General features: G+C 42.7%; 1 protein-coding gene across 3 annotated transcripts in view; it reads left to right on the plus strand.

Annotated features, from left to right (window-relative positions):
- BRF1 (BRF1 general transcription factor IIIB subunit) overlaps positions 1 to 26,931 on the plus strand; it is a 216,706-nt gene that overhangs the window by 93,109 nt on the left and 96,666 nt on the right. For 2 of the 3 annotated variants that reach the window (XM_072115866.1, XM_072115867.1), the window contains exons 6-11: positions 8,470 to 8,619; positions 16,109 to 16,202; positions 20,789 to 20,915; positions 22,511 to 22,550; positions 22,802 to 22,894; positions 24,029 to 24,295. In XM_072115866.1, the coding sequence (XP_071971967.1) occupies positions 8,470 to 8,619; positions 16,109 to 16,202; positions 20,789 to 20,915; positions 22,511 to 22,550; positions 22,802 to 22,894; positions 24,029 to 24,295 (771 nt within the window). The remainder of the gene's footprint in view (positions 1 to 8,469; positions 8,620 to 16,108; positions 16,203 to 20,788; positions 20,916 to 22,510; positions 22,551 to 22,801; positions 22,895 to 24,028; positions 24,296 to 26,931) is intronic. The other variant, XM_072115868.1, reaches the window with a different exon arrangement.

Below are 26,931 nucleotides of genomic sequence, written 5' to 3' on the forward strand. Positions count from 1 at the left end.
CTTTAACTTCCTTTTATCTTTGGTTCTGTAGCTTGATGATGAGGGCTCTATGGTGACATTTACTTTGTGGCGCTCACACCACCTGTTCTCTTTTCAGACAGATCTATTAGTGGACAGCACAATAAAAAATTGTGATTTTTCTGCTCCGAAAAGGGCTGTGGTTTTCGTGGTGCTTTTTTCATTCATGTGGCACTGGAAAGTGGTGGGGAGTAAACCAAAAGAAAATTGGTCTAGCAGAATAGAAACCTTCACTCGGAAGTCTGCTGAGTCGCTGCTCTCCACCTTTGGGTTTGGGTTCTGATCGCCCGGTGGACACAGTTGGCTAAACACCACAATATTCAATATGTACCTCATTACTTGGGGCCAATTGGGGCCGGAAGAAGCGCAGTCCAGCGCGAAACGGCCGTCGCCCTCTTTTGGGTACTCGGCTCCCACTCCCTCCCTTGCACTTATGTTTGTGAGTACTAATACTTGATGCAATAAAAGAAGAATTTTAGCCACATTTACAACCTGGTGAGTGCCATCCTTATTTTCTATTTCTGCACCTTCTGTACCTCATTACTGACTGCTTAGCGGAAACCAAACCAGATTGGTAACAATGTCCCACATAGGACAGATAGGGGGCTTCGAAAGTGACAATTCTCCTGAAGACTTATCTGAAGCAAAATATGTCTCTTCTGTGCCCATTTTCACGACATTAGAGGAAATTTTTGTTTATAGATAAATAGGAGAGATTTCACAGAAAGGACGGAGTTCTAGAAAGGGCATTTCATACCGACCTGAGGAGCTCAGGGCCCATAGCCGTTTCAATCCAGCCATGGTGATCACTACCCGGTTTCCCCGTGAATAAGACCATGTCTTATATTAATTTTTGCTGCTAAAGAGTCGCTAGGTCTTATTTTACAAAAATTCAAATTTATCGTCGAACAAAAAAAATAAAAAACACCAGCATTACTAGCCAAACTCTCTCTGTTTCCATGTGCAACAGTCTATGGTACTTTGCCAATCCTACTATTTTAAGATGGTTGTATCATCTTCTGGAACCTCATCATAACTCTCCAAAACCTGAATTTCATGTTGAATTTCTTGTGACTTCATTTCTTTTAAGAACTATTGGCCCCAATCTCTCATGAAATAGCACTTGCCTTTAAAGAGAATTTCTTGTCCAGGCAGGGCTTGCATTAGGCGACGGCAAACTGGGCATATGTCCAGGGCCCCTTGCATGTGACCTTAGGTGGGCAGAGGTTTTATATTTATAGTTCTATTTTGGGGCACCTTTTTCATGTTGTCCTGGGCCCCACTTTGTCTAAAACTGGCCCTGTGTCCAGGTAGCCTACATGTAGTGCACTTGCAACGTATTAGGGTAAATTTGTATGATTTCTGACAATTTCTGGACAAAAAGAAACATGTGTGTGTATATATATACAAGATGGCGTCACGGACCTCAGCTGCTGAGTGCGCACGCGCACGGGCTGACGCGCTCACGTGACTGCCAGTTCTGTTTATATGAGTCACATGATTGTGTCAGAGGCGGTGCTCCATGGGGGCACGCCACTATTCCACATCCTGCCAGCTACTGATCCTTAGGTAGGCGCTAGATCTTCCTTTTATTATGCACATGACTGCACTAGGTCTCTAACTTAATGTTTATATGTAATTGTAAAGTCCTTTTTGTATTCAAATATGTGATTTAAACTTGGTATTGCTGTGATCACATGACCTGTAAGATGATGTCACTTCCTGTGTATTTTGTATAAATTTTTCACTGTGTTACATGCACCTTTGCTTGAGAAAGGCTCCAGATGCAAGGAGCCGAAACGTAGCCTTGACACGTGTGAATAAATGAGTATGTTTTTCTGATTTCCACAAATCTCGGAGTGCTGCCATTTTTTTGCTGTTCTATGTTTTGATGGACCTTGGTTCAGGTCCTGGGAATTGCACCCGAGTTCATAACTTTTCCCGAGTGCTGCCTCACCTCTTTGTATCTATATATATATATATATAATATAGTATTCTATTTCACAGGTTTACAGTGTGTCAAATTTTTGCATCTAAACTTGAGATTTTGAGCCCTTCAGTGTGTTTTGTGGCACTATTCGGCATGGGACAATGTTTTTTTTTGGTGAAAAAATGGCATAATTTATTTATTTTTTATTTCTTGAGTCTACGGCAAAGTTATGTAGGTTTAAGCTTCTAGCACCTCATCTATTAAGAGGCATAGTACACCGCAGGGAAATTAAAGATGACCATAAAATATACATGGCTTTGACCTAGGAAGGGTCTACCAGCATCGGTGGATGGACCTAGCCCGGCATCCTGTAAGGACAATGGAGTTCATAGTGCAGCCTGAAACAAATTTCCACTTCCATCCTGTGGTGCCTGACAAAACAGGACTATGTGAAATTTCCCCAAGTTCATTGCTTTTCTGCTCTGGTTCCTATCCTTTACACTCAGGGGACATGACTTTCCCCCTGCCAAGGACTTGCTAGACAGACCCTTCAGATGGCGCACCATGTGGTAACAAACGCCCTGATAATAGTATCTGCTATTTACATAGTATAATGGCTTGTGATAGAACAATCACCCGAGAGCTACCTTACCTGTGTATACTTAGCTTCTATCACCAGTCTCGTGTCGTAAGATACAATCGTTTTCTATACATAGAAACGAGAATGCTATCAGTGAAGCAGGAGTCGACTCCCTAGTTAAGTTTTACCTTCATATAATAGTATAACCTTCATCAGGGCATATCGGGGAACTTGCCCTCCAAAACTCGTCTTTTGGTCAACTCAAACACTTAGAAGGATGGCCATACTGGCAGAAGAAATTGGCCTAATAACCCACTACCAGTGTGATTTCAAGGAGCTAAGCGGCTTCCAGATCATGTTTCTGTCATGGCTCAGGGTGTTGGGATCATTCAGAATTCAACTTTGAAGTGAGTTGTAAAATGGTTGTATAGAGTTTTGGAGGCTTAGAGCTTGGCACTGAAGTCAAGTTCTCCTCACCTCACAATGCCCCTAGCTATGATTGACATCCCAGGACAGTCTAGTTCACAGTGTCAGTGATCTGAGGAGAACAGTATTAAACTCTCTTCTTGTATGACTTTACAACCAATTTATATTTCACTCCAAAGTTGATTTTGTGGATGATGCCACCACGCTGGACTATGAAAGAAACTGGATCTTGAGGGTATTAACCTCTTCACGCTAAAAAAATATAATGAGGGCTCACTTAGACATGAGGTTTGCTGCATATTGCAGCAAATGCACACCGCTAACCCTTTGATTGCCTCCAGTGGCATTTGAAGGATGCTGGTGCATGGACACTGACATCTTTGTTTTGATTGTCGCTCCTTGTGATGATGTGGAAAATCCCCATACACTGCCATTCTGTAGTATGGCAGTACATGGTAGGATCAAGCAGACAACCTAGGGTTAAAGTACACAAGGGGGTCTGAAAAATATTTAAAAAATAAAGGTTTTTAAAAAATTATTAAAACCTAAAAGTTCAAATCACCTCACTTTTCCTATGACTGATATAACAAATAAACAAGTTAAATCATAAACATGTAATGTATGACCATGTCCCAAAATGTCAGGTCTATCAAAATATAAGAATGGTAATGGTTATATCCGGTGTTGAACCCCATAAGGGAAAATAGCGCCCAATATGGTGCCATTTTGCAACATATAACAAATTTACCTAAAAGTGATCAAAAGGCTGTACAGTCCTCAAAATGGTAGCAATGAAAAAATGACCCCACAGCTCTGTACACCGAAATATGAAAAAGTTGTGTCTGAAGATTTTCACAAGGTTTTAATTTTTATTTAAACGGTATTAAAATTCAAAAACCTGTATAACCTGTATAAATTTAGTATCCTCTTGATTGTACCGAACCAAAGAATAAAGTTGAGGTGTTATTTGGAGCGCAATGTGAAGGTCGTAAAATCCAAGGCTACAAGAAATGGTGCAAATGCGTTTTTTTCATCCATTTCACTGGATTAGAATTTTTTACCGGCTTCCCAACATGGCATGGAATAACCTATACCAGTGATGGCGAACCTTTAAGAGGCCGAGTGCCCAAACTGCAAACCAAAGGCGACGTTTCTAGTGCAAGGTGCCAACACAGCAATTTAGCCCAATAGCGCCACAATACCACTATACAAGAGACAAATAACACTTTGACATCATGAGGCCACCATTACAACCACATAAATAGCAGAATTCTGGTTATAAAGGCCAACATTACCAATAATAACACTATACTAGAAGCTAATGTAGTGATGAATACTGTATTACTGCCATCACTGTCGGACTGGTGTACCTTGGGCCCACCAGAGAAAAATTTGGGGGGGCTCCTGTAGCTCCATGTATGGCTGTGTACTGCGGCTGTAGCTCCATGTATGGCTGTGTACTGTGCTGTAGCTCCATGTATAGCTGTGTACTGCGGCTGTAGCTCCATGTATGGCTGTGTACTGCGGCTGTAGCTCCATGTATGGCTGTGTACTGTGGCTCCATGTATGGCTGTGTACTGCGGCTGTAGCCCCATGTATGGCTGTGTACTGCGGCTGTAGCTCCATGTATGGCTGTGTACTGCGGCTGTAGCTCCATGTATGGCTGTGTACTGCGGCTGTAGCCCCATGTATGGCTGTGTACTGCGGCTGTAGCTCCATGTATGGCTGTGTACTGCGGCTGTAGCTCCGTGTATGGCTGTGTACTGCGGCTGTAGCTCCGTGTATGGCTGTGTACTGCGGCTGTAGCTCCGTGTATGGCTGTGTACTGCGGCTGTCGCTCCGTGTATGGCTATGTACTGTGGCTGTAGCTCTTTAAGTAAAAGTTTTATTTTCTCCGAAAATAACATACACAACACTGGAGAAATGCTGCAGCATTGTGAGTTTAGGGGTAATACCCAGTCCCTCCAGTAGCCAGTATATAGACAGGGCCTCACCCCCACCTCAGTATAGAAATAGTCCCTCACCCCCCACCCCACCCCAGGATAGAAATAGGGCCTCACCCTTCACCCCAATATAGACAGACAAACACAGAGGGCCTTACCAAGTGCCGCCGAGGATGCGGTGACATCACCGCCACAGCACAGGAGCAGGCATCGGGCTAAGTAGATGTCGGCGCGCTGGGCCCCGCAACTCCGCATGCAGTGGGACGGGGCTGTGCACACATCAGCGCACTGGGACCCCGCGACTCCACAGGCAGCGGTCCGGGGCTGCGCAGACATCAGCGCGCTGGGCCCCCGCGACTCCGCATGCAGTGGGACGGGGCTGTGCACACATCAGCGCACTGGGACCCCGCGACTCCACAGGCAGCGGTCCGGGGCTGCGCAGACATCAGCGCGCTGGGCCCCCGCGACTCCGCATGCAGTGGGACGGGGCTGTGCACACATCAGCGCACTGGGACCCCGCGACTCCACAGGCAGCGGTCCGGGGCCGCGCAGACATCGGCGCGCTGCGACCACGGGACTCCACAGGCAGCGCGCCGTGAACGAGCAGGCAGCGGGACGCTGGGGCCGCGCAGGCAGTAGAGCGCTGTGACCCGGCAGGCATCGGAGTGCAACGGGGCCGGGCAGGTATCGGAGCGCAGGTGTCGGTGCCCACTTTGATGGGATTGGGGAGATGGTACGCGTGCCAGCAGAGAGGGCTCTGCGTGCCCTCTCTGGCACGCGTGCCATAGGTTCGCCACCACTGACCTATACCATCACTACGCAGTGCAATTTGTTATGCAGGAATAAGCTTTTACATAGATCTGTACACGGAAAAATGAAAATTGTCATAGATTATTAAATGTGGGGAGCAAAAAAAAGGGGTTATTCTGCTTGTCAACCTACTGCTAGTGGCTTGCTAGATCAGTTTCTGCTGACAGGTTCCCCTTAATATCCGTTCAGATTCTCAATATTTGGTTCAATTGTGATGGACTATAGAGCAGAAAACTCCACTGCAAAGAACCGGGCAGGGCCTACAGTGGCTGAAATCCTGGCATATTATATGTTTTTGCTGTATAATTAGAGCATTTCAGTCATTCTGTGAAATATGGGGACAGCTCATGGAAACACATGGTTTCACTTCGTCCCTATTGTGGGATTTAGATGGAGCAGTAAACAGCCATTGTTTGCATAGTCCTTCCTGTTTCATCGCCTTTGCCAGAGGTCACAAAAGGGAGGAAATCTGTGCCCCCTTAAGATTTCTTATCACTTCCTTGTTTTTTGCAGAAAATTAAATGTGTTGCCTTCAGCAGTGAATGATATTTTATATGATAGTATTTTGCTTGTAATCACAACACATTACATCCACCTTGGAGGAGAGTTTGCTTCTGGTTTCTGTGCTTATAGTGGCCGCTCCTATGGGGCTGATCACCTTTCATCTCTTATCTATATTTATTATACAACCTTGGTTACAAACCTTCCTGGAGCATGATCTGTTGTACCTTGATTTATTGGGATTTTATTGCGCACTATAGAATGATTCACCAGCAAATATAGTGTGGAAAAGCACAGGTCGTACCAGGCTCAGCAATAGTTTCCAATTGTCTTTAACTTCTCAAACTTGGGATAAACTTGGATGATCTTTTAACAGTAGTATGACAAAGAGGCGTAGCCTCAAAATAAGGTGCTTGCCAAAAATTTTGTGAATGTGTCAGAATTGTGGTGCATTTTTCTGGCTTAACCAAAACCAACAGATAGGAGGTGTAAAGTTATACTAGACTGTCTTATACTAAACCAGATGTATCATCCAGCATCAGACACTGTGATAAATCTGCTGCAGTATATGACTGTCTGTCTGGTATAACCCAGTCCTGTCTTACTTTTAGACACTTTTAATAAAACTCTCGCATGTGAACATTATATTATTGATTTGTTGAAGGGGGTTGTACCCCTAAGCCACAGTATAGGGCAGTGTTGGCAAACCTATGGCACAGGTGCCAGAGGTGGCACTCAGTGCTCTCTCTGTGGGCACCCAAACTGTTACCCCAGCACAGAGTTCGCTAGACATGACTCAAGGCCTTCCTCCTGCAGTCTCGGGCAGCCAAGAATACGTTGTGTTCATCCTTGGTTGCTTGGAACAGCAGGAGACAAGATGAGGTGTGGACTGAGCTGGGTTAATATTGGTGCTCCTGCTATGGGCCCCACAATTCTATCCTTAATGAGGGAAAGCCGCAATGATATTATGAATTTCTCTCCTTCTTTTTACTGTACTTGGGTCTTCAGGTTGCTGATACAATTGAAAAATGTGGCAGAGCTGGGAGCAATAAGTTACTGCTTAAATTGCTATGTTGGCACTTTGGGAAAAATAACTGGGCTTTAGTTGTAGTTTGGGCACTTTAAAAGGTTCCCCATAACTTTCTATATGAGTACAGCAATTGCTGGCACCTCTATTCTGTTGAATGGAGCAGCAGGACGCACTTTTTAGAGATAAAGGGACCCCTGTTCTCTGGATGGCTAGGGGTTCCCTTCTCATGATCTTAGGAGTCCCAGCAGTTGGATCCTCATTGATCAGTTAGGGGATAATTTATTTAGTTGGTACAGTCCCTCTAATATTTGGGTGACCTCATAAAGTGCTGATTTCCTCTTATTCAGTGACATATAATTGGCCTTTCATTGTATGTTAGTAATTGTTATCTGTACATTGAGCCTCTATTTAATCATGTAATTGGACATAACTTGTGAGGCAAGCCATTTAATCAAATTATCTTTCAACTTGCTTGTCATGTCTGTGTATGGCGGCTCTAGTCTTCCTACTTGCACTATGACCCCTGTGTATTGGATAAATCGCACATGACGAGGCGCTAGTGCCTAATACACAGGTGGAATAAGTGCTTTCCTATAATGCAGCCCTGTGGTAGATCAATCTCTGCTGCTCTTTTCTATGGAACAGCAGTTGGACAGAATATTGCATGTAGCGCCACGCATGTTTTCTTATTGCCGTGTAGTAAATAGCTGGGTCACGGCTTGATCTTTCATTGTTCGGCTTCCAGAAGGGAAATTGCAAATAATGGCAGCATGAATCATACAGCAATCCAGCACAAATGGCCATTTTTCTTGCTATGGACAAGGTTTGAACTATTTTCTTACATGGTGATAACACTATACATTCATTGCTACCAATGAATAACACTGTGCTTTTGTGCCCATACACTGAAATACATGGGAGAAAATCAAACTTAGTCTGACCCATTGAGGCTGAAGCGATGCAAATGTAAAGAAGTGCACCAAATGGAGCGTCTATGGAGATTTACATTGCTGCACATTTCACCTTTTTCATAGCAGAGGGTGAAATCCATGTAGAATATCTATGTTAAATCTGTTTATGGAGGAGAATGATGCTCTGCTACTTATGAGATATATTAACACTTTTTTTTAGTGTTATCATGACAAAGGTTTGTGTAGCTCCGATTTCATGTACTGCAGGGACAGGCTATTTATTTGTGGGAGAATAAATGTAACTCTCTCTTCTCTTCTAGACCCCTGCTTATACATCCCTCGCTTTGCACATTTGCTGGAGTTTGGAGATAAGAATCATGAAGTGTCCATGACAGCTTTAAGACTGGTCCAGAGGATGAAGAGAGACTGGATGCACACTGGACGGCGGCCATCTGGACTTTGTGGTGCCGGTGAGCATTCATATATGTGTCGTGACTATCTAGGGATAAGTCATCCGATGGAGCCCGTACTGCTCCAAGTCCAAGGTTTTTTTTGTGAACGCAACACAATAACGACACATCACAGCTAATGCCTTCAAACTTGGGCTGTCATTGGCCATCTTAGACTGTCTGGGTTTATTCCCCCGGCTTTAGGCATATCCTACTATAGTGATTGAAAGGGATAATTTCACCATTAACGTGCAGCATGTTATAGAGCAGGAAGAGCGGTGCAAATTGACGGCGGTCTCAAAATACAGAAACCGCCTTTCATTGATATGACTGTCCCATGACTTCTCAACATAGAAATAGAGATTTAAATTCATAAATGACAATATATACTGAGTCTCAGCTCATTCTTTTCTATAACATGCTGCCTGCATATAGGACACTATGTACAATCTGCTCTTCTCACTCTCCTCTTCAACAAGATTCTTGCAGCATTTTTGTGCTGACAGACAAGTTCATTTGACATGTTGTACTAATAACTAAAGGCGGGTTTGGATTTACTATTTGCTCTACAGGGAGAAATTACATTAGGCCAGTCGGTTATGAAGCTGAGCTGGTCATGATGGCTCTTAAAGGGGTATTCTCAGGAAGACACGATTCTTAAATGTACTCTGGCTAACAAAATAACACATTCTAATTTAATGTTATTAACAAAAATACAGCATTTCACGGATATAATTCCAATCTGTCTCTATCAGTTTTGGTTGTCCCTAGATCCGACCATAAATCTTCTGACTATGGTCGTACAATTCCTTCTGACTTATGTTGCATTGCAGGAGAATGAGCGGGTTAGGGGGGGAGGGGGTTTTCGGATAGGAGGCAGATAGAACTACAAACACAGGTACTTCCTGGGTCAGCCAGGCTTCTAGCTGGGCGGTGAAGACAGAGTGGCAAATGCTCTACAAACTCTATAGATAAGCTCTGTATCTCAGGGCAGGGGGTGATAGAGCTGACTCTGATAATTGATTAGGAGAGCAGCAGCAGAGCTCAAAGTGTTATTGTGTCTTATATCCATCTTATGTCTTTGATCTCTCATCTCTCTTTTTCTATATAACAGATACTAGTACAATGTTTAGAGGCTAAATAAAAGTGTCGATAAACCTGTACCGTGATAATCTAGCCACATTGTCAGCACGTAACATCTCATAGCACTTGAGGAATCATGAAGTGTCTGCTAAGAGAGTCCCCACCCACACTCTGGAATATTTCACTGACCATCACTGAGTGATAGGAGCTAAAACAGCAAGAGAAAAATTGTAAAGTAAGGGGCTTAAGAATAATCTTTATTGTGTAAACATCACAAGGGGGTTATAATTTGGAAACTTTCTTTAACCCCTAGGCGCACCACGACGTTATACTACGTCCCCGGGGCTAAATGCTTAGCGCACCGGGACGTAGTATAACGTCCAGCTTCTGGGACCGGCTCACGAACGGAGCATGACCGCGGCGTGTAAGGGTGTTCCTGCTGTGGATCGGATCCCCCGTGCCGCTTACCGGGGGATCCGATCCTCTTCTGGGCAGCTCCGAGGACTGGCATGTGCCCCGGAGCTGCCCGGTCTCCATGGCAGCCAGACCCCTTCCGGGTCTGACTGCAAACTGTCTGAGCATGCGCAAGCTTGCTCAGACAGTTTACACTGCTCTACAATAAAATGGTATTGTAGAGCAGTGTATTGAACTTAAACCAGCGATCAGAGCATCACTGGTTTAAGTTCAAGTATGTATAAGTAAAAATATGCAAAAACACTTAACACTACACATTATAATAAATAAAAAATAAATACATAAAATATAAGCCCCTAAAATGTCACTTTCCCATAAAAAAAACTCTATAAAGTATAAAAAACATAAAAACACAAAAAAACCCGCATATTTGGTATTGCCGCGTCCGTAACAATCTGAATTGTTACTGGACCCGCACGGTAAACGCCGGAGAAAAAAAACGCAAAAAACGTTCCGAAAAAAGATAATTTTTAATTAATACCCTATAAAAAATGCTCTAAAAAGTTATTTAAAAAATTTTATGCACTCTAAAATAAGCCCACTAAAAAGAACAACTGTTCTCGCAAAAAATAAGCCCCTAACCAGATTTGTCAGCCAAAAAATAAAAAAGTTATGCATATAAAAAGATGGTGATGCTAAAATGAATAAGATTTTCTCCAAATTAGTTTTTATTCAGTACAATTGAATAAAATACACAAAACCCCCACATATTTGGTATCCCTGCGTCCGTAACAATCTGTATAATAAAACAGAATCGTTATTAGATCCGCAAAGTGAACCCCGTAAAAAACAACCTAAAAAAACTCTCTCTGAAAAAGATGATTTTTTATTAATGCCCTTTAAAAATGCTCAAAAAAAAGTTATTTTAAAAAGTTACGCAATCTAAAATTAGACCACTAAAAAGAGCTATCATTCTTGCAAAAAATAAGCCCTTAAACAGATTTGTGAGGTGAAAAATAAAAAAGTTATGCATATGAAAGACGGTGATGCTAAAATTAACAACAATTTTGCCAAATTACTTTTTATTCAGTAAAAATGGGAAAAAATAAAAAATATATATAAATGAAGTATTTTCATAAACGTGGCGACCCATAGAATAAAAATAATATACTATTTTCATGGTATGGTTAACGGACAAAAAAAAACACATAAAAATTTTCCTAAAAATTGATGATTTTCATTTCCTCCACCAACAAAGAGTTAATTAAATCTCACCAATTAGCTATAGAGGCCCCAAAATTATGTATTAGAAAAGTGCATCTCATGTGGCAAAAGAAATAAGCCCCTATAGGTCCACATTAAAAAAGAAGAAAAAAATTATAGCCTGTACAATGTGACATAGCAAATCTGATCTGGATGGCGCCTCCTTCCCTTCTATGCCCGGCCGTGCGCCCATACAGCAGGTTACCACCACATATTGGGTATCAAACTTTGTGGAGCCTTTTTTCATTTAATCCATTATAAATGTTTAATTTTCCACCCAAAATGAGTGTATTGTGAAAAAATATTACAATTTGCAGACTCCACCTCCATTTTGTTTTAACCCCTATAAAACACGTAAAGGGTTAACAAACTTCTTAAAAGTGGTTTTTCATACGTTGAGTGGTGTAGTTTCCACAATGGGGTAATTTACGAGTCTCACTATTATTTAGGCCTCTCAGTGTCAATTAGAAGTTGAGCAGGTCCATCTAAATACAGGTTTTGGTGATTTTACAAAAAATGTGAAAAATGCCACCCAAATTCTGAGCCTCATAACATTCTAGTAAAATATGTGGAATCTTAAAAAACCATGCCAACATAAAGCAGACACTTGGGAAATGTAAGTTATGAATTTATTTGGGAGCTATGACTATCTGCATCAAAAGTAGAGAATTTAGAACGTTGAAAATAAAGAATTTTTCAAATTTTTTGCCAAATTTTGTTTTTTTTCATAACTAAACGCAAAAGATTTCATCCAAATTTTTAAACTAATTTGAAGTACAATGTGTCACGAGAAAACAATCTCAAAATCCCCTGGATATCTCATAGCGTTCCCACGCTATAACCACTTATAGTGACACAGGCCAGATTTGAAAAATGAGGCCGAGTCCCCTAGGGGTTAATGAACATACCTCTTTAAACAGACCACTGGTGCCCCTATTGGGGTCACTATCAATACACTTATCCTGAACTAGTTATTATATATTTCTGATATTTCCGCTGTGGTGTCCTAGGGATCAGTATAACCTAACAAGCCATGAGCAATGGTTTACATGTCACAAGCCGACCAAGACCTCCACACCGGTCATTACACGGATAACAGCAGCCATGTTGTGGGTTCTAGAGCCAATGATTTTCTCCAAAAGTTGCAGTGGTAGGAATGCCCACTATCCCCTGATGATAGGTGACAAGGCCGTGCAGGAGCTCTTGTGTATTTGTGGGGCTCCTATGCTTTCAGATTAGAGTTTCTTATATTTTTATGTATTTCTTAAGTACATTTTATTAGGTGTGGTGTCATTTTGGTAGTTACATGGATCTATGGACTATATGCAGTGGTAGGTAGCGTTTGATCACCGGTGAGTCTCCTGCCCCCCACACCATTACATTTGTCATTTTATCTTCACATTATAGCACTTTCTTCTATGGAAGAGCTTATCAAAGTTTAAGTCTCACAAGGGGGGATAAGAATGACCTTTTGGCTGTGACCTATTCAGTGCAGATTATAGCTGTACAGAGGCCATCCGACAGGAACATCTCACTGGGAAATATCGTTCTCATAAACCGCGCTTACAGGCGGATGGTCTTTTTTTTTCAGCACTTTAATTGCTGCGCTAATATGAAATGCATCACTGGAGTCTATGTGTTTTCTGTAAATGTGTTTTTCCTCCATCATAGAATTGCAAATACCAAAAACATTAGGAGTTCAGATGATTATGGATTGCCCATTATTTATGATTTGTGGGCTCCATCTGCTCTCATTGTAAACTATGATGGCGGCTATGTGATGCTCCCAGAGCCCTCCGCTCCTGACTATTGCATGTTTATTCGGTAGAGCTCATACGAATTCTAATGGGTCCTAATCTTCCAGATATACAACCGTATCACAGCCCATTGTGTAAACACGTATAACTGTGTCACTCATAGGGTAATGTTCAGCGCTGCTGTACCGTACATTAATGTTTGAGAAATACATTATAGTATTATATCAGATAAGAAATATCATCTATGGCATTTCAACATGACTATTATAAAAATAAAGTGCATTACTCTTCTGAACATATTTTGTATAAGATTTTTGTATCGTTTTAGAACAATAGAAATGTAAATTGTAAAAAATATTATATAATATATATGCCAACACCCCCACATGTTTCTGCCACAAACAACCCACACTTACCTCTATCTATAGATGAACTATCTCTTTGTATCTACCGTATATATTCGAGTTAAAGCCGAGTTTTTCAGCACTAAAAATGTGCTAAAAACTCACCTTCCGAGGTTCCCAGGCATCCATCGCAGCTCCAACATCGGGTCTCGATCTGACACCATCTTCGTGACGTCCGCCACACACTGACACTCTAATGTGTGTGCCGGCACACAGGCAGGCTATATACTCGAGGGGGCTGGCAGGCTATATAATCGAGGGGGCTGGCAGGCTATATACTGGAGGGGGCTGGCAGGCTACATACTCGAGGGGGCTGGCAGGCTACATACTCGAGGGGGCTGGCCGGCTATATACTCGAGGGGGCTGGCCGGCTATATACTCGAGGGGGCTGGCCGGCTGTATACTCGAGGGGGCTGGCAGGCTGTATACTCGAGGGGGCTGGCAGGCTATATACTCGAGGGGGCTGGCAGGCTATATACTCGAGGGGGCTGGCCGGCTGTATACTCGAGGGGGCTGGCAGGCTGTATACTCGAGGGGGCTGGCAGGCTATATACTCGAGGGGGCTGGCAGGCTATATACTCGAAGGGGCTGGCAGGCTATATACGCGAGGGGGCTGGCAGGCTATATACGCGAGGGGGCTGGCAAGCTATATACTCGAGGGGGCTGGCAGGCTATATACTCGAAGGGGCTGGCAGGCTATATACGCGAGGGGGCTGGCAGGCTATATACGCGAGGGGGCTGGCAGGCTATATACGCGAGGGGGCTGGCAGGCTATATACGCGAGGGGGCTGGCAGGCTATATACTCGTGGGGGCTGGCAGGCTATATACTCGAGGGGGGCTGGCTGGCTATATACTGGGGGGGCTGTGACCAATGCATTTCCCACCCTCGGCTTATACTCAAGTCCATAGGTTTTTCCAATTTTTTGTGTCAAATTAGGGGTCTCTGCTTATACTTGGGTCGGCTTATACTCGAGTATATACAGTATCTACTGCTTTACCATAAAAAAACCCATGTTATAACTGATAGAAAATTTTATAAAAATGATAACAGCCATTATCCATTAGTTTTTTTTCAAACATAAAAAAGGGACTGCGACCTCCTTTACCTTTATTTTTTCCATGAAAAAAAAAAAAAACGCATGCTTACCGGATGACTGCCAAACTGACCATAATGGATAACATACAATTTAAATTGATATCAATATGGTTTTTAATTGATGCATTAAACAAAGGTTTTAATGCTATTATGTACAAAGCCTTATTAGGTTTCCACATTTTTATAGTAACCTAAAAAGTAATGATAAGTATTTTTCGGACTATAAGGCGCACCGGAGTATAAGATGCACCATCAACAAAACATCTAGGTTCATATATAAGGTGCACCTGATATAAGGATGAATGACCAGCAGGTGGCATACCTGTGCAAAGTCCAAGGCAGCTTTTGTTTGTAAGTACAGTTCATATATAAGGTGCACTGGACTATAAGGCGCACCTTTTGATTTCTGAGACAATCAAAGGATTTTTTTGTGCGCCTTAGGCCTCATTCACACTGCTGCATGGGGGACGTATATACGGCCAATATACATCCCCCATAGACGGCAATGGGCATACGGCGCCATACAGGAGCGGTACAGTGCAGCACATGTGCGGCACCGTACTGCTCCGTGCCCCGTGAAAAAATAGGACAGGTCTTATCTTTTCACGGCATATGGCGCTGTGCGCCATACATCCCTATGGAGAGGGGTGGGGGTGAGCAGCGTTCTCCCCCTCCTCCTCTCCCAGCGTGCTACGGTACGGCGGGCAACGGTAGTGTGAATCCAGCCTTATAGTCTGAAAAATACGGTACAGAGAAAAATCTGAAACTTTGTAATATATCTGATCATTTGAAGAGTCCGACAGCAGTTTGTGATTGTAGTCTGTCACCATGGAGACACACAATATGAAAAGCAGGAATTCGAGGTGCTGTATAAAATACAAGTATGTTAAGATGCACTAGCATAATAAAATCGTTTGTAACTGGAGTTGCCCTTTAAGACCTGCTTGATGCAGAACACACAGACATTGTAATGCTGAGGGCGGCCTAACGCACATCAATTTTCTAGAACCCATTGTTTTCACCTTAGTGGATAACGCTGCTCCTCTTGTGTGATAGGACGGAGACATAATATTCTCTGACCTTGTGAAGAATAAATCTGCTTTCTATTTCATGGCATATATGTATGTATTCATGGGTTTTGTGATTTGTGGGGTTCTGAATGTCAGAGCTTAATAAAAGAAATGGCCGTATTTATGATCTCCAGTTATATATTGTCTTTTAGTCACCCCAGTAAAACCACAGAATGATATAGGCCGCTCAGCTGAAGGTTTATCACTGCTGCAATGTTCACTCCACTGAAGCAAATGAAAGGTTTACAGCAATTACCAGAGCCCAGGACTAATAGCGGAGTTTGTAAACCTGGGTGTATGTGCATCGTGCTGCCTAGAATACCAACCAGCTGTTGTGGGTGCCTGCTGGTAGTGCCTGGCATAGACCACCGCGTCTTGTTTGTTCACCTGTTTTGCTGACTTTGGCTTTCTCCTCTCCGCAGCTCTCCTGGTCGCATCCAGAATGCACGACTTCCGGCGAACTATTAAAGAGGTCATCAGAGTTGTAAAAGTTTGTGAATCCACCCTGAGAAAAAGGTAAGTGTATAATGAAGCATGGGAGCATCAGAGGTGCTCCATGCAATGGGCTTCCCACTAGTCCTCATACCGGTGTCTATAGTAAAGAGGCAGCAGCACTAATACCATAAACTGTGCTGCTTCTCTCACTTAGATGCAATGTTGTTGACATCATAGAGGTGAGTATTTTACTGTACTAGCTGGTGGCAGGATCCTGGGCTGTCAGTAGAGGGAGACGTTTTGGTGTTGGAGAAAAAAGTTATTTTTACGTTGCAGAGAAGGTGAAGGAACTATCCAGTAGAAATGTCACCTGTAATAAGATAATTTTCTTGGCTCTTTATACATTTGCAGCAGTTCTCAGCAGATGAGAGATTTCCCCTTTATGTTGTCTTGCACTTCAAGTCAAAATCATTGCAGAATTTCTTTATAAAGAGGTTTCAGTATATGATGGAGCACAGACATTGCACTAAGAGAAATGGGGAACCTTACAATCCACGTATATAGTTTTCATTACTAATCTCTAGTCTCTACTGCTATTCGGAGACAGATAAACCATGATATGTACGTTGTGCATAGTTTGTAGGGTACCATATAAGCTGAAACGCCCATCAGGTAGTCGCCCTACCATGATGTTTGTGTTGTAAAGTTGTATACAATCTTATGCTTTCACCATTAGCCCCTGAGTAGTCATAATAGCGACCATTAGCTACCTCCCTATTGCCCTTCCCGTGCTCTTCAGTCTGCCGGTGATCTTAGATTATTCTCTTCCTTAATTGCAAACACTCACTTGTGTCTCCAGGACTTCTCCTGAGCTGCACCAATTCTCTGGGATGCCCTACCCCGGTCTATCAGTCTAATACCCAACCACCACAGCTTCAAACAGGCTCTTTAAAACCCATCTCTTTAGGCAGGCCTATCACACTCCCTAACTGGATACAGTTTTATCTCTCTTTACTAACCCATCCTGTGTCCTCCTGGCTGTTATCCAGCAAACACAAGAAAGATACCAAGCTCCAGGCTTCTCTGCAGTCCCATTCACCTCAGGCTCTGTATGTAAGATGGTGGCTGATGGCTGGCTAAAGCAGCAACATTTTTATTTATTAAAGTATTTTTTTCCATTCCCTTATAAAGAATGGCTAGACCATTGTACAAGCTCTTATACCTCTTGTTTCACCTCCTTCATCCTCATAGACTGTAAGCTCTATGAACAGGGCCCTCACTCCTATTGTTCCTTATGACAATGTTATTAGTAAGGTCTTCTTTTATTTGTATATGCTCCCCATAAAGTGCTACGGAGGTTTATGGCGCTATATTAATAAAGATTATTATTATTGTTATGCACTGCCCAGAGACATTATAGTATCAGTGTATAGTATCAGAAAAGTTCCATATTCTGCTGCTGGTTATCATTGAGTATAGTCGCACAAGTAATGGGGAGATTAATGCGTCTTTATTGCATTTTTCAAAAATTTTTGAGGAATGTTCCCTATCTGTTAGGTGCATAGAGCCACATCAGTGACCACCTAAATAACCCTCAACCCTGCCAATGCCAACAAAATGGCATCCCCGTGAACCGCCAGTGGAAAGATTGCGGCGTCAAACTTGCGAGACTTTGTCTATAGCAGTGGTGGCAAACCTATGGCACTGGTGCCATAGGTGGCATACAGAGCCCTCTCTGTGGGCACCCAGGCTGTCACACCCCAGAAAAGAGTTTGCCAGACAGGACTTGAGGCCTAACCCTGCAGTCCAAGGCAACCCAAGATGTGCCATGTTCAGCGCTATTTTACGACGACACAGCACAAAAAATAATTAACCAAGCATTACTCAGCTCACAGATTCCCCCCTCCCCATATTTCGGTTGCCATGCTTCCTAGATTCCCGTCTGCCCTCTACTTCCAGGTCACTGTCCACATGAAGGAAATGCAGCATGTGATTGTTTGTGAGTGACCATAGATGGAGAGGGTCTCCAGGGCTACGCACATCTGGAGGCACGTGTCCCCTTAATAACAATACTTAGTAATAATGCTGGTAACTGTAGTGAAGGCATGAGGCCGGCAGCTGAAGTGTTTCATGTAACAGATGAGCCTCCTTGATGGTTTCTCCAGTGGGGTGTCCTCCACGGGAGAGCTCTGCGTTCCCATGCTGTGCGGTAAAAAGGGCACGTTTTAAAGCCTTTGAAACCTTCTAAAAATGAAAGATTAAAAGTGAAATGTAACGTGTTGGAGGCCTTCCATCAGCCGGCTCCCCGCAGAGGCACGTATGAAATGACGGCTGGACCGCTGCCTCAATGCACTTGTAGTGTCACCGGATCTCTGGGGGTTGTGTGACTGCTCCGCTTTATATCCTGGGGTTTGTAAATGCTATATGCCGTGATGAGGCAGTCAGCCATTCTTCATCCACTCACTCCCTGGAATCTACCTGTGATGAGGGGAGGGTGCGGGGCTCGGGGGCCCATGGCGACTCATGTTTATTCCTACACACAGTGTATGGCAGTCATTCCCGGCCGCCTCATGTGAAGTGACAGCCCCATTCCCTTTGACGGAAGGTAAACGAGTGAAGTGAATCTTTTATGCCGTCTATGAAGATATGACTGTATTTACTGTGCCACTCCACAAAGCCTGATTGTCAGTTTTAGAATGATCCGGTGTCGCTTTCATCCGCGCTGTTTACAGTTATTAAAGCGAGAAGTAGACGCAAAATGAGCTTTTACTGTTTTTCATGCATCCAGCTGAGTCTGTCAAGGCAGCACATATGACAAAACTGTAGACCTGCTTGAGACTTTTAATCTTGTGGCCACAACGGCTCATTTGCAATTTTCTGAGATGTTGAATGTCTTTGTTCAGCTTAACCTCTTAAAGGAAACCTACCATTTGCTTTTATGCATTATGAAGCAAACATACTTTGAGAATGCTGCAGCTACGCTGGTGCAGAAACATATCTTGTTTAATCCCTGAACTGAGTGGTTTTGTTGAAAAAAACAATTATAAAAAATATGATAATGAAGCTCTGTCGCTCCTGTGGCTGCTCTGGCACTTCTCCTCTTTCCCTAATTATTCACTGCTTCAGAGAACGATGTATTCACTGTGTTGTCCCTGACAGGTAGAAGTAATCAATTGCTGAACCATCCCCCAGCTGCTGTGTATGAATCATCCAGCTCCGGCTGATTAGTCCTCTATGGACAGCTCGCGTGGCTCTTTGTTTATACATGGCAGGCAGTCTTCACCCAGCTTTCCCAAGGTCCTGAATTTTATAGCAAAACCACTTGGATCAGGGATTAAACTAGACACGTTTCTGCATCGGTGTCACTACTGCATTCTCAAGGTATGTTTGGTTCACAATGCATATAAACAAATGGTAGATTTCCATAAAGCATCCACCATGTTTACATCTCATCTTCAACCCTATTATCCTAACGATGTGAACATCCTCGGGAACTGCTGACAATTATGGAACCAGATTTGTCCAGGTCCCAATGCTGCTAATCCCATGATAACCAACCTCATAAAAGTTCATTGTATTAACAAATTTTACTCATGTGGTAAAAAAAAAAATCTATATTTTTTAATGAGTGAGGCAGTTTTTCTTGAACCGAGTGTCAAATTGTACGATTTTAATCACAGTTTCAGGCCTTGTGCTATCTAACCAACCGTTCTGTCATCCTACTGAAAGCCGCGTTATGGCAGGTTTTCATATCCGGATCTTTAAGCTCTAAGCTAATTCCTTGGAAAACGTGCATAAAAAAACTAACCGCACAAAGGAAAACTTCTGAGTTCCATCCGTTTTTCCACCCATTGACTTTGAGGTGCGAGTTTTTTCTAGGTGCTGCATTTTCTAGGAACGGATTGGATCAGATTAATAGACCGTGGAAAACCTAGGACGTGCTAATGGCACAATAGACTATCAATGAGTCAGAGTTCTGTCATGTAGATGCGGACAATGTTCATATGAGAAAATAGTTTGTGGGAAAGAGACCTAAGGGAAAGAAATGTGTTATTGACATGCATTTCACTGATATGAATTTGTTTTATCCCTTGTGCATAGTACCACCACCATATTCCGGGTGTGACGAGGAACAAAAAAACTCACAAAAACATTTCGCTGCGAGAAATTTAGCAAAAATATTACATACACTTAGAATTTATCATTGTAGTTACTTTGGTTTTCTGACGTACAAATGTTTCAAAATTGTCTCAGCTCATGATTTTTTGGAAAGATTAACTTTTTTTGGCCACATTTGCCAGTTTACTTATTTATCGAGTGAGTCCAGATGTCAGTCCAGATTTTGGAAGTGCGACTTTTCAAAAAGTGGCAAATTTAGCACACAAGTTCCCTCCGATCCTCTCCTGATATATAGAGTATTTAGGAATTAGTTGTGCAGTAAAATGTAACCTTTTTTGGCCAAAAAGTCTCAAATCTGACTTATATGAGAGTGGTCATGACTGAGGGGCGTGCAGACAGTAATGGAACAAGAGGAGAATCTGAAACTAATTTTGGTTGTTCTAGTGTTGGGGAAGGGGGTTAGAGTTTGTCTCATACCGTTCTCTGCATGTTTTCCTGCTGTGTTTTCCACATGTGATATATTTACTGTCATACCTGACCATTTGTAGGTTAACAGAATTTGAAGACACGCCAACAAGTCAATTGACAATAGATGAGTTCATGAAGATAGATTTGGATAAGGAGTGTGATCCTCCTTCCTTTATTGCGGGTCAGAGGAAGGTCAGGATACAGCAGGTAAGCTCTGTGTTAGCCATTAAAGGACACCTGTCATCAGGTCTGTGTCACTAGTCCTGTCACCACTACCTGTTGGAGCAGCTCACAAGGATCCCACCCCAGCCTTTATCTAGTCAATTTATACATTAATCATTGCATAATCCTATTTTCTTTATTATGTAAATGAGGCTGGTCACATGGCCAGAGGCAGTGATGTCACCCCTGTTACCCCTCCCCTCTCCTCCCCCTGCTCAGGTCTGTGCGTAATGTATTGTAAAGCATTGTTAGTGTGTGTGCTTTATCTGCTGACATGCTGCATCCTCCTAATACACAGAGACACAGACATCTGCTACACAAGTGCCTGACATGTTCTGCTGTAACATGGCTGCATCCTGGAGCTGTTGTATCTCTCCAATACACACACACACAGGCTGCAGGGGGCGTGGCAACCAGGAAGCACATGGAGGAGCCATTACACCATTATACCTTACATCATTATACAGGCTGTCAGTCAAGCACTGGGGGTTGTGGCTGTGCCTCCCACTCATGAATAAGCCGGACAGCTTGAATATGCTAATGACTCATTGAACATTTCACAGGTCATTTGCATACAGCTGTAGGACCTAATTGCTTAGGTTTACAGGCATGTAGAGGGACAATGAAGGGATAGAGTCAATGCTCTCTAATGGCAGTTTATGAAAATATATTTAGTTAAGGGGGGTTATTTTGCCTGACGGGTTCTCTTTAATTCATCATTAGGGTCATTTCATACAATGGCTTTTTCCATAGATTGGGAAAATCCATGGCAAAATTGCATTCCCACTGAATTCAATGGGGGCGCAGTGTATTTATACATCTATAAATAGTGCATATACATACACAGCTCTGCTGGGAAGCACAGTGACTCAGTGGTTAGCACTACAGCCTTGCAGTGCTGTGGTCCTGGGTTCACGTACCATCCAGGTCAACATCAACAAAGAGTTAGTATGTTCTCTCCGTGTTTGCGTTGGTTTCCTCCAGGTCCTCCGGTTTCCTCCCACACTCCAAAACATACTGGTAGGTTGATTAGATTGTGAGTCCCATCAAGACTGGGACTGATTTGACAAGCTTTGTGTGGCGCTGCATAATTTGTGTGCGCTTTACAAATAAATTATTATTATTAATTACACATCAATTCACTGGATAGATATATAGTCTCCACATAAACACATACAGCTCATTAAAGGGGTTGTCCGTGGCAGCTTTCTTCCAATAACACTCCACCCGTGAGCATCAGTAGTGAGTGAGTGGTATTGTATCTTCGCTCCATTCATCTCTATAAAGCTGATCTGCAATATGAGAACACACCATAGTCAGCGTGTGGCTGTTTGGGTAAGAAAGCAACCATTTTTTCACTATTTGGGTCTCCAAACTAAAAGAATAAAAAACCTGCAGTAAGCGATAGATCATCAATCCTGGCCAGAATGCAAATGTGAATGTCGCCTTAAAGAGTGAAATGAATGAAAAGTTTTATAACTTGTGTGCAAACAAAAAAATAATACTGACAATAATTGGACAGCAGAACCTTTAAAAAAAGAAAAAAACAAACCAAAATCGTCTAACATTTATCATTTCAGCTTGAACAAGAATTGGCAAAAAAACTGGACGATGTGGAAGGTAATGTTCAATTCTCTTGTCTAGGATTAAAAAAACAATAACGTTGTTTTCTTCTGGAAAGAGTGCCACCCCTGTCTATGGCTGTGACTGGAATGGCAGCTAGGCCCCATTCATCTAAATAGGACCTAGCTGTAGTACCAGGCACAACCAGGAAGACAGCAGACATCTTTTTCGCAGCCTGTCTGAACCCATTACATTTTATGCTTGGATCCATGTTCCTGAAATATTTTCTGTCCTTGGTTTTATAACAGGAGAAATCACATCTTATCAGGACGAAATAGAGAATGAGCTGGAGAGTAGCCGGCCGAAGCCTAAAGGAATCTACGCTTCTTACAGCAAAGAGGGTGAGACTTGTTAATAATTACTAATCTCTGTTTCTGTAGCCTCATCATAATCTGCAGCGCTGTACAGATCATGGGGTACATATACAAACAAAATAAGGCATTATAGAGTAATAACATAGGAATATGACATAATAGGAATGAGGGCCCTGCTCGTAAGAGCTAACAATCTATGTTAGGATGAAGGGGTGACATGGAAGGCGAATTGTACAATGGTCCAACCATTCTTTAAGGGGAAAAATAAATAGATAAATAATGCTGAATGAACCAGTTACCAGCTGACATCAATATTTACCGGAAACCGGGTTTGCAGTAAAACTTGTTTAATGGGATCAAGAGGTGAGGGATTACATAGACAAGAGGAGAAATCAGTAGAGGTCTACAGAAAAGAAGGTGAAAGTTACCTGCAGGTAGGTAATGTGATAGGTCTGCCTGAAAAGATGGGGTTATAGATTGGTAGTTGGGTATTAGCCTGATAGTTTGAAGTAGTGCATTCCAGTGAATAGGTGCAGCTGGGGAGAAGTCCTGGAGACCTGAATGGGAAATTTGAATTAAGGAAGTAATCTTTGATAACTGGAAGATCATAGAGCACGGGTTGGGGGTTAGGCTGAGATCAGGGGAGAGAAGTCGGTGGGTGCAGCACTGTGCAGAACTTTGTGGATGAGGGCGATTGATAGTCATGTATAGCAGACCCAGGGGATGCTTTTTTGGATTGACCTTCTCTTAGTATAATACAATACACGCTGTGAGAAGCTGGTATACAGGGAAATACTTTGTACATCATTGGTCTTATAGGGTGGCTCGGGAGAGTTGTCTGCTCCATATCATTATACAGCAGACACCCCCATCTAACAAATGTAATTGGGGATACTGCTAATTGTGCCGGTTTAACCTCTCAAGTGACTGCAGAAGCTAAGCGATCGGTCCTGCCACAAAGCTAGTGTTTTTAGACTCAAAGTAACCCGTGATCAACTAGAATCAATTATTTTGTTTATTGCACTGTTTTATCTCTTATAGCTTTCTATGCATTGAATAAAGTAGTATAAACTAAGTATGTAAAAAAAAATACAGTATTTGAAAAATAAAGTCGCCATGATGACTTTTAGAAAGTTTACAATGTTGTTTCTTCATGTTTAGATGCTGACTGCTTCCCCCTAGATACAGATGACTCCTGCAGTATACTAGGAGAAGATGACCGGGAGGATGAGGAGCTGGAAGCTGCTGCAAACCATCTGAACAAGGATTTCTATCATGAACTGTCAGAGAAGACCAAACTACAGAGCCTTGAGCCTACTATCAAGCCTATTCCTATAGAGACTCTGCTGGGTCCGCTCCCCACTGCTGCAAGTTTGGGCATCACAGACTCCATCAAGGAATGTATAGAGACCAAGGGGAAAGAGAAATGTAAGTAGAGAACAAATTCACGCGATAAAAGCAGCCGCTACTTATGACCCATTCACATGATTCTTTTAGAATTTTAACCCGAAACAAACCCCAAAACACATTTGCATTGGTGCAAATGTGTTTTCTTTTGCTCTACATTCCCTTGGCGTAGCGTTCTTTCCATTTTTTTATATATCAGACTGGTCAGTCAATGAGCGCACCAGTCATAGAAGCTGGAATGAGGACGTTCAGCTGGGACGTCATTGTAGTGAATCTTTGTCACGGTTGTGTCACTACATGTCACTATTCCAGATTCTTTACCCTATGCACATACTTTTTGGGTGCTTATGATCCTAGTGTTGCTGCTTTGTGTGCTGTACCTATTCCGATCCGGAGGAGACCATAGAGATATCTTATAGTCACCATAAGGACAAGATCCATCTAAAGTTTTAATGTTAGTCTTAAAGATCCGGTCATATGCTTCTGTTTTGTAATGAGGAAGTGTGTGTTTTTAATTCTAAGTATAAACTTGTAAATCATTTACTCTTATACAGAATAAGGACACCGGTGATCCTGTGTTGGCTCAGCTGTTCCTCTGTATATTCTTGAGTTAAAGTTTCTACTTCTCCCAGAATACACGGGGAGAGGACCACACAATGAGCGTCTCCATGACGGATGACGGCCGGTGTGATTCTCATCTGCCGGCGGTAGTCTTACTGCATTCTCTGTGCAGACATTCACAGCTTCTTATAGAGAAGACGTGAACATGGGAAGACTTACTCCGTCATAAGGTAGCCATGTGCTAAACTCAGCACTGCTACATCTCTATTTAGATCTAAAAATCTATTCACTACACCCAGGCTCCTCTGGTCTATTTTTACCTGCAGTATATTCTGCTCGCTCGGCGCACGTTCGGCCCCCGCTGATACCAGCTCATGCAGTTTATTATTCAGGGCATATAGACGCACTCACGCTGGGTATGAAGATGAAATAGACCTTGGCAGAGGAGAGTAGGTAAACACTGCGACACATGCAACACTCCAATCATTGAGGAAGAGTGTACAAACCTGTTATTCACACAAGGTGCTGGGTGGCTCTTGCACACCCTGATAATATGGGTTGGGAAGCCTGGCGTCTTATATGCACTTAAGCCAACCTGCTCTTACACTTACTCTTTACTGGGCTTGTAAGTTAAGCATTTATTTTTTCCTTAGATTACAGTTCTTCTATCTCCCACTTTTGGCTGGGAGGTTGATTTCACAGACTACACAGTTACCACCAATTGTCTGTACTGTAGGCAAGAGAATATTTATAAATCCCCATTCACAGGTAAAGAGTGAATGGGAATCTGAAATCCACCTCAGAATCTGCATGTACCTTATGCAGAAATTTTTGTGATGAGCCCTAAGAGCCTGTGGACTTGGCCCAAATGTGTTATTTTCCCTAAGTTCTGAACCATTAAAAGTTTTAGACAATTTTTAGGGCTAGATCACAGCGCAGGTTTTGCTAATGATTTTCCAGCAGAAAAATCCAATAACTTTTGTTGAGACTGGAACGCTGCCAGTTCTGTTTTCTGAAAAATAGGCAATCCATATCAAAATCCTCATTGGAAAACTGAACATTGATATGGTTTGATGTTACTCTGGCAACACCTCTATGACAATGAACAGGGCTATGCTGTATGTATGCCCCTGTATACAGTGTACAGGGCTATCCTGCATTTATGACCCTGTATACAGTGTACAGTGCTATGCTGTGTGTATGCCCCTGTATACATTGTACAGGGCTATGCTGTATGTATGACCCTGTATACAGTGTACAGGGCTATGCTGTATGTATGTCCCTGTATACAGTGTACAGGGCTATGCTGTATGTATCACCCTGTATACAGTGTACAGGGCTATCCTGTATGTATGACCCTGTATACAGTGTACAGGGCTATGCTGTATGTATGACCCTGTATACATTGTACAGGGCTATCCTGTATGTATGACCCTGTATACAGTGTACAGGGCTATGCTGTATGTATGTCCCTGTGTACAGTGTACAGAGCTATGCTGTATGTATGTCCCTGTATACATTGTACAGGGCTATCCTGTATGTATGACCCTGTATACAGTGTACAGGGCTATGCTGTATGTATGTCCCTGTATACAGTGTACAGGGCTATGCTGTATGTATGTCCCTGTGTACAGTGTACAGGGCTATGCTGTATGTATGTCCCTGTGTACAGTGTACAGGGCTATGCTGTATGTATGCCCCTGTATACAGTGTACAGGGCTATGCTGTGTGTATGACCCTGTATACAGTGTACAGGGCTATGCTGTATGTATGCCCCTGTATACAGTGTACAGGGCTATCCTGCATTTATGACCCTGTATACAGTGTACAGTGCTATGCTGTGTGTATGCCCCTGTATACATTGTACAGGGCTATGCTGTATGTATGACCCTGTATACAGTGTACAGGGCTATGCTGTATGTATGTCCCTGTATACAGTGTACAGGGCTATGCTGTATGTATCACCCTGTATACAGTGTACAGGGCTATCCTGTATGTATGACCCTGTATACAGTGTACAGGGCTATGCTGTATGTATCACCCTGTATACAGTGTACAGGGCTATGCTGTATGTATGTCCCTGTATACAGTGTACA

Source organism: Engystomops pustulosus, chromosome 7 (assembly GCF_040894005.1).
Source record: "Engystomops pustulosus chromosome 7, aEngPut4.maternal, whole genome shotgun sequence".
Classification (NCBI taxonomy): Eukaryota; Metazoa; Chordata; class Amphibia; order Anura; family Leptodactylidae; genus Engystomops; species Engystomops pustulosus.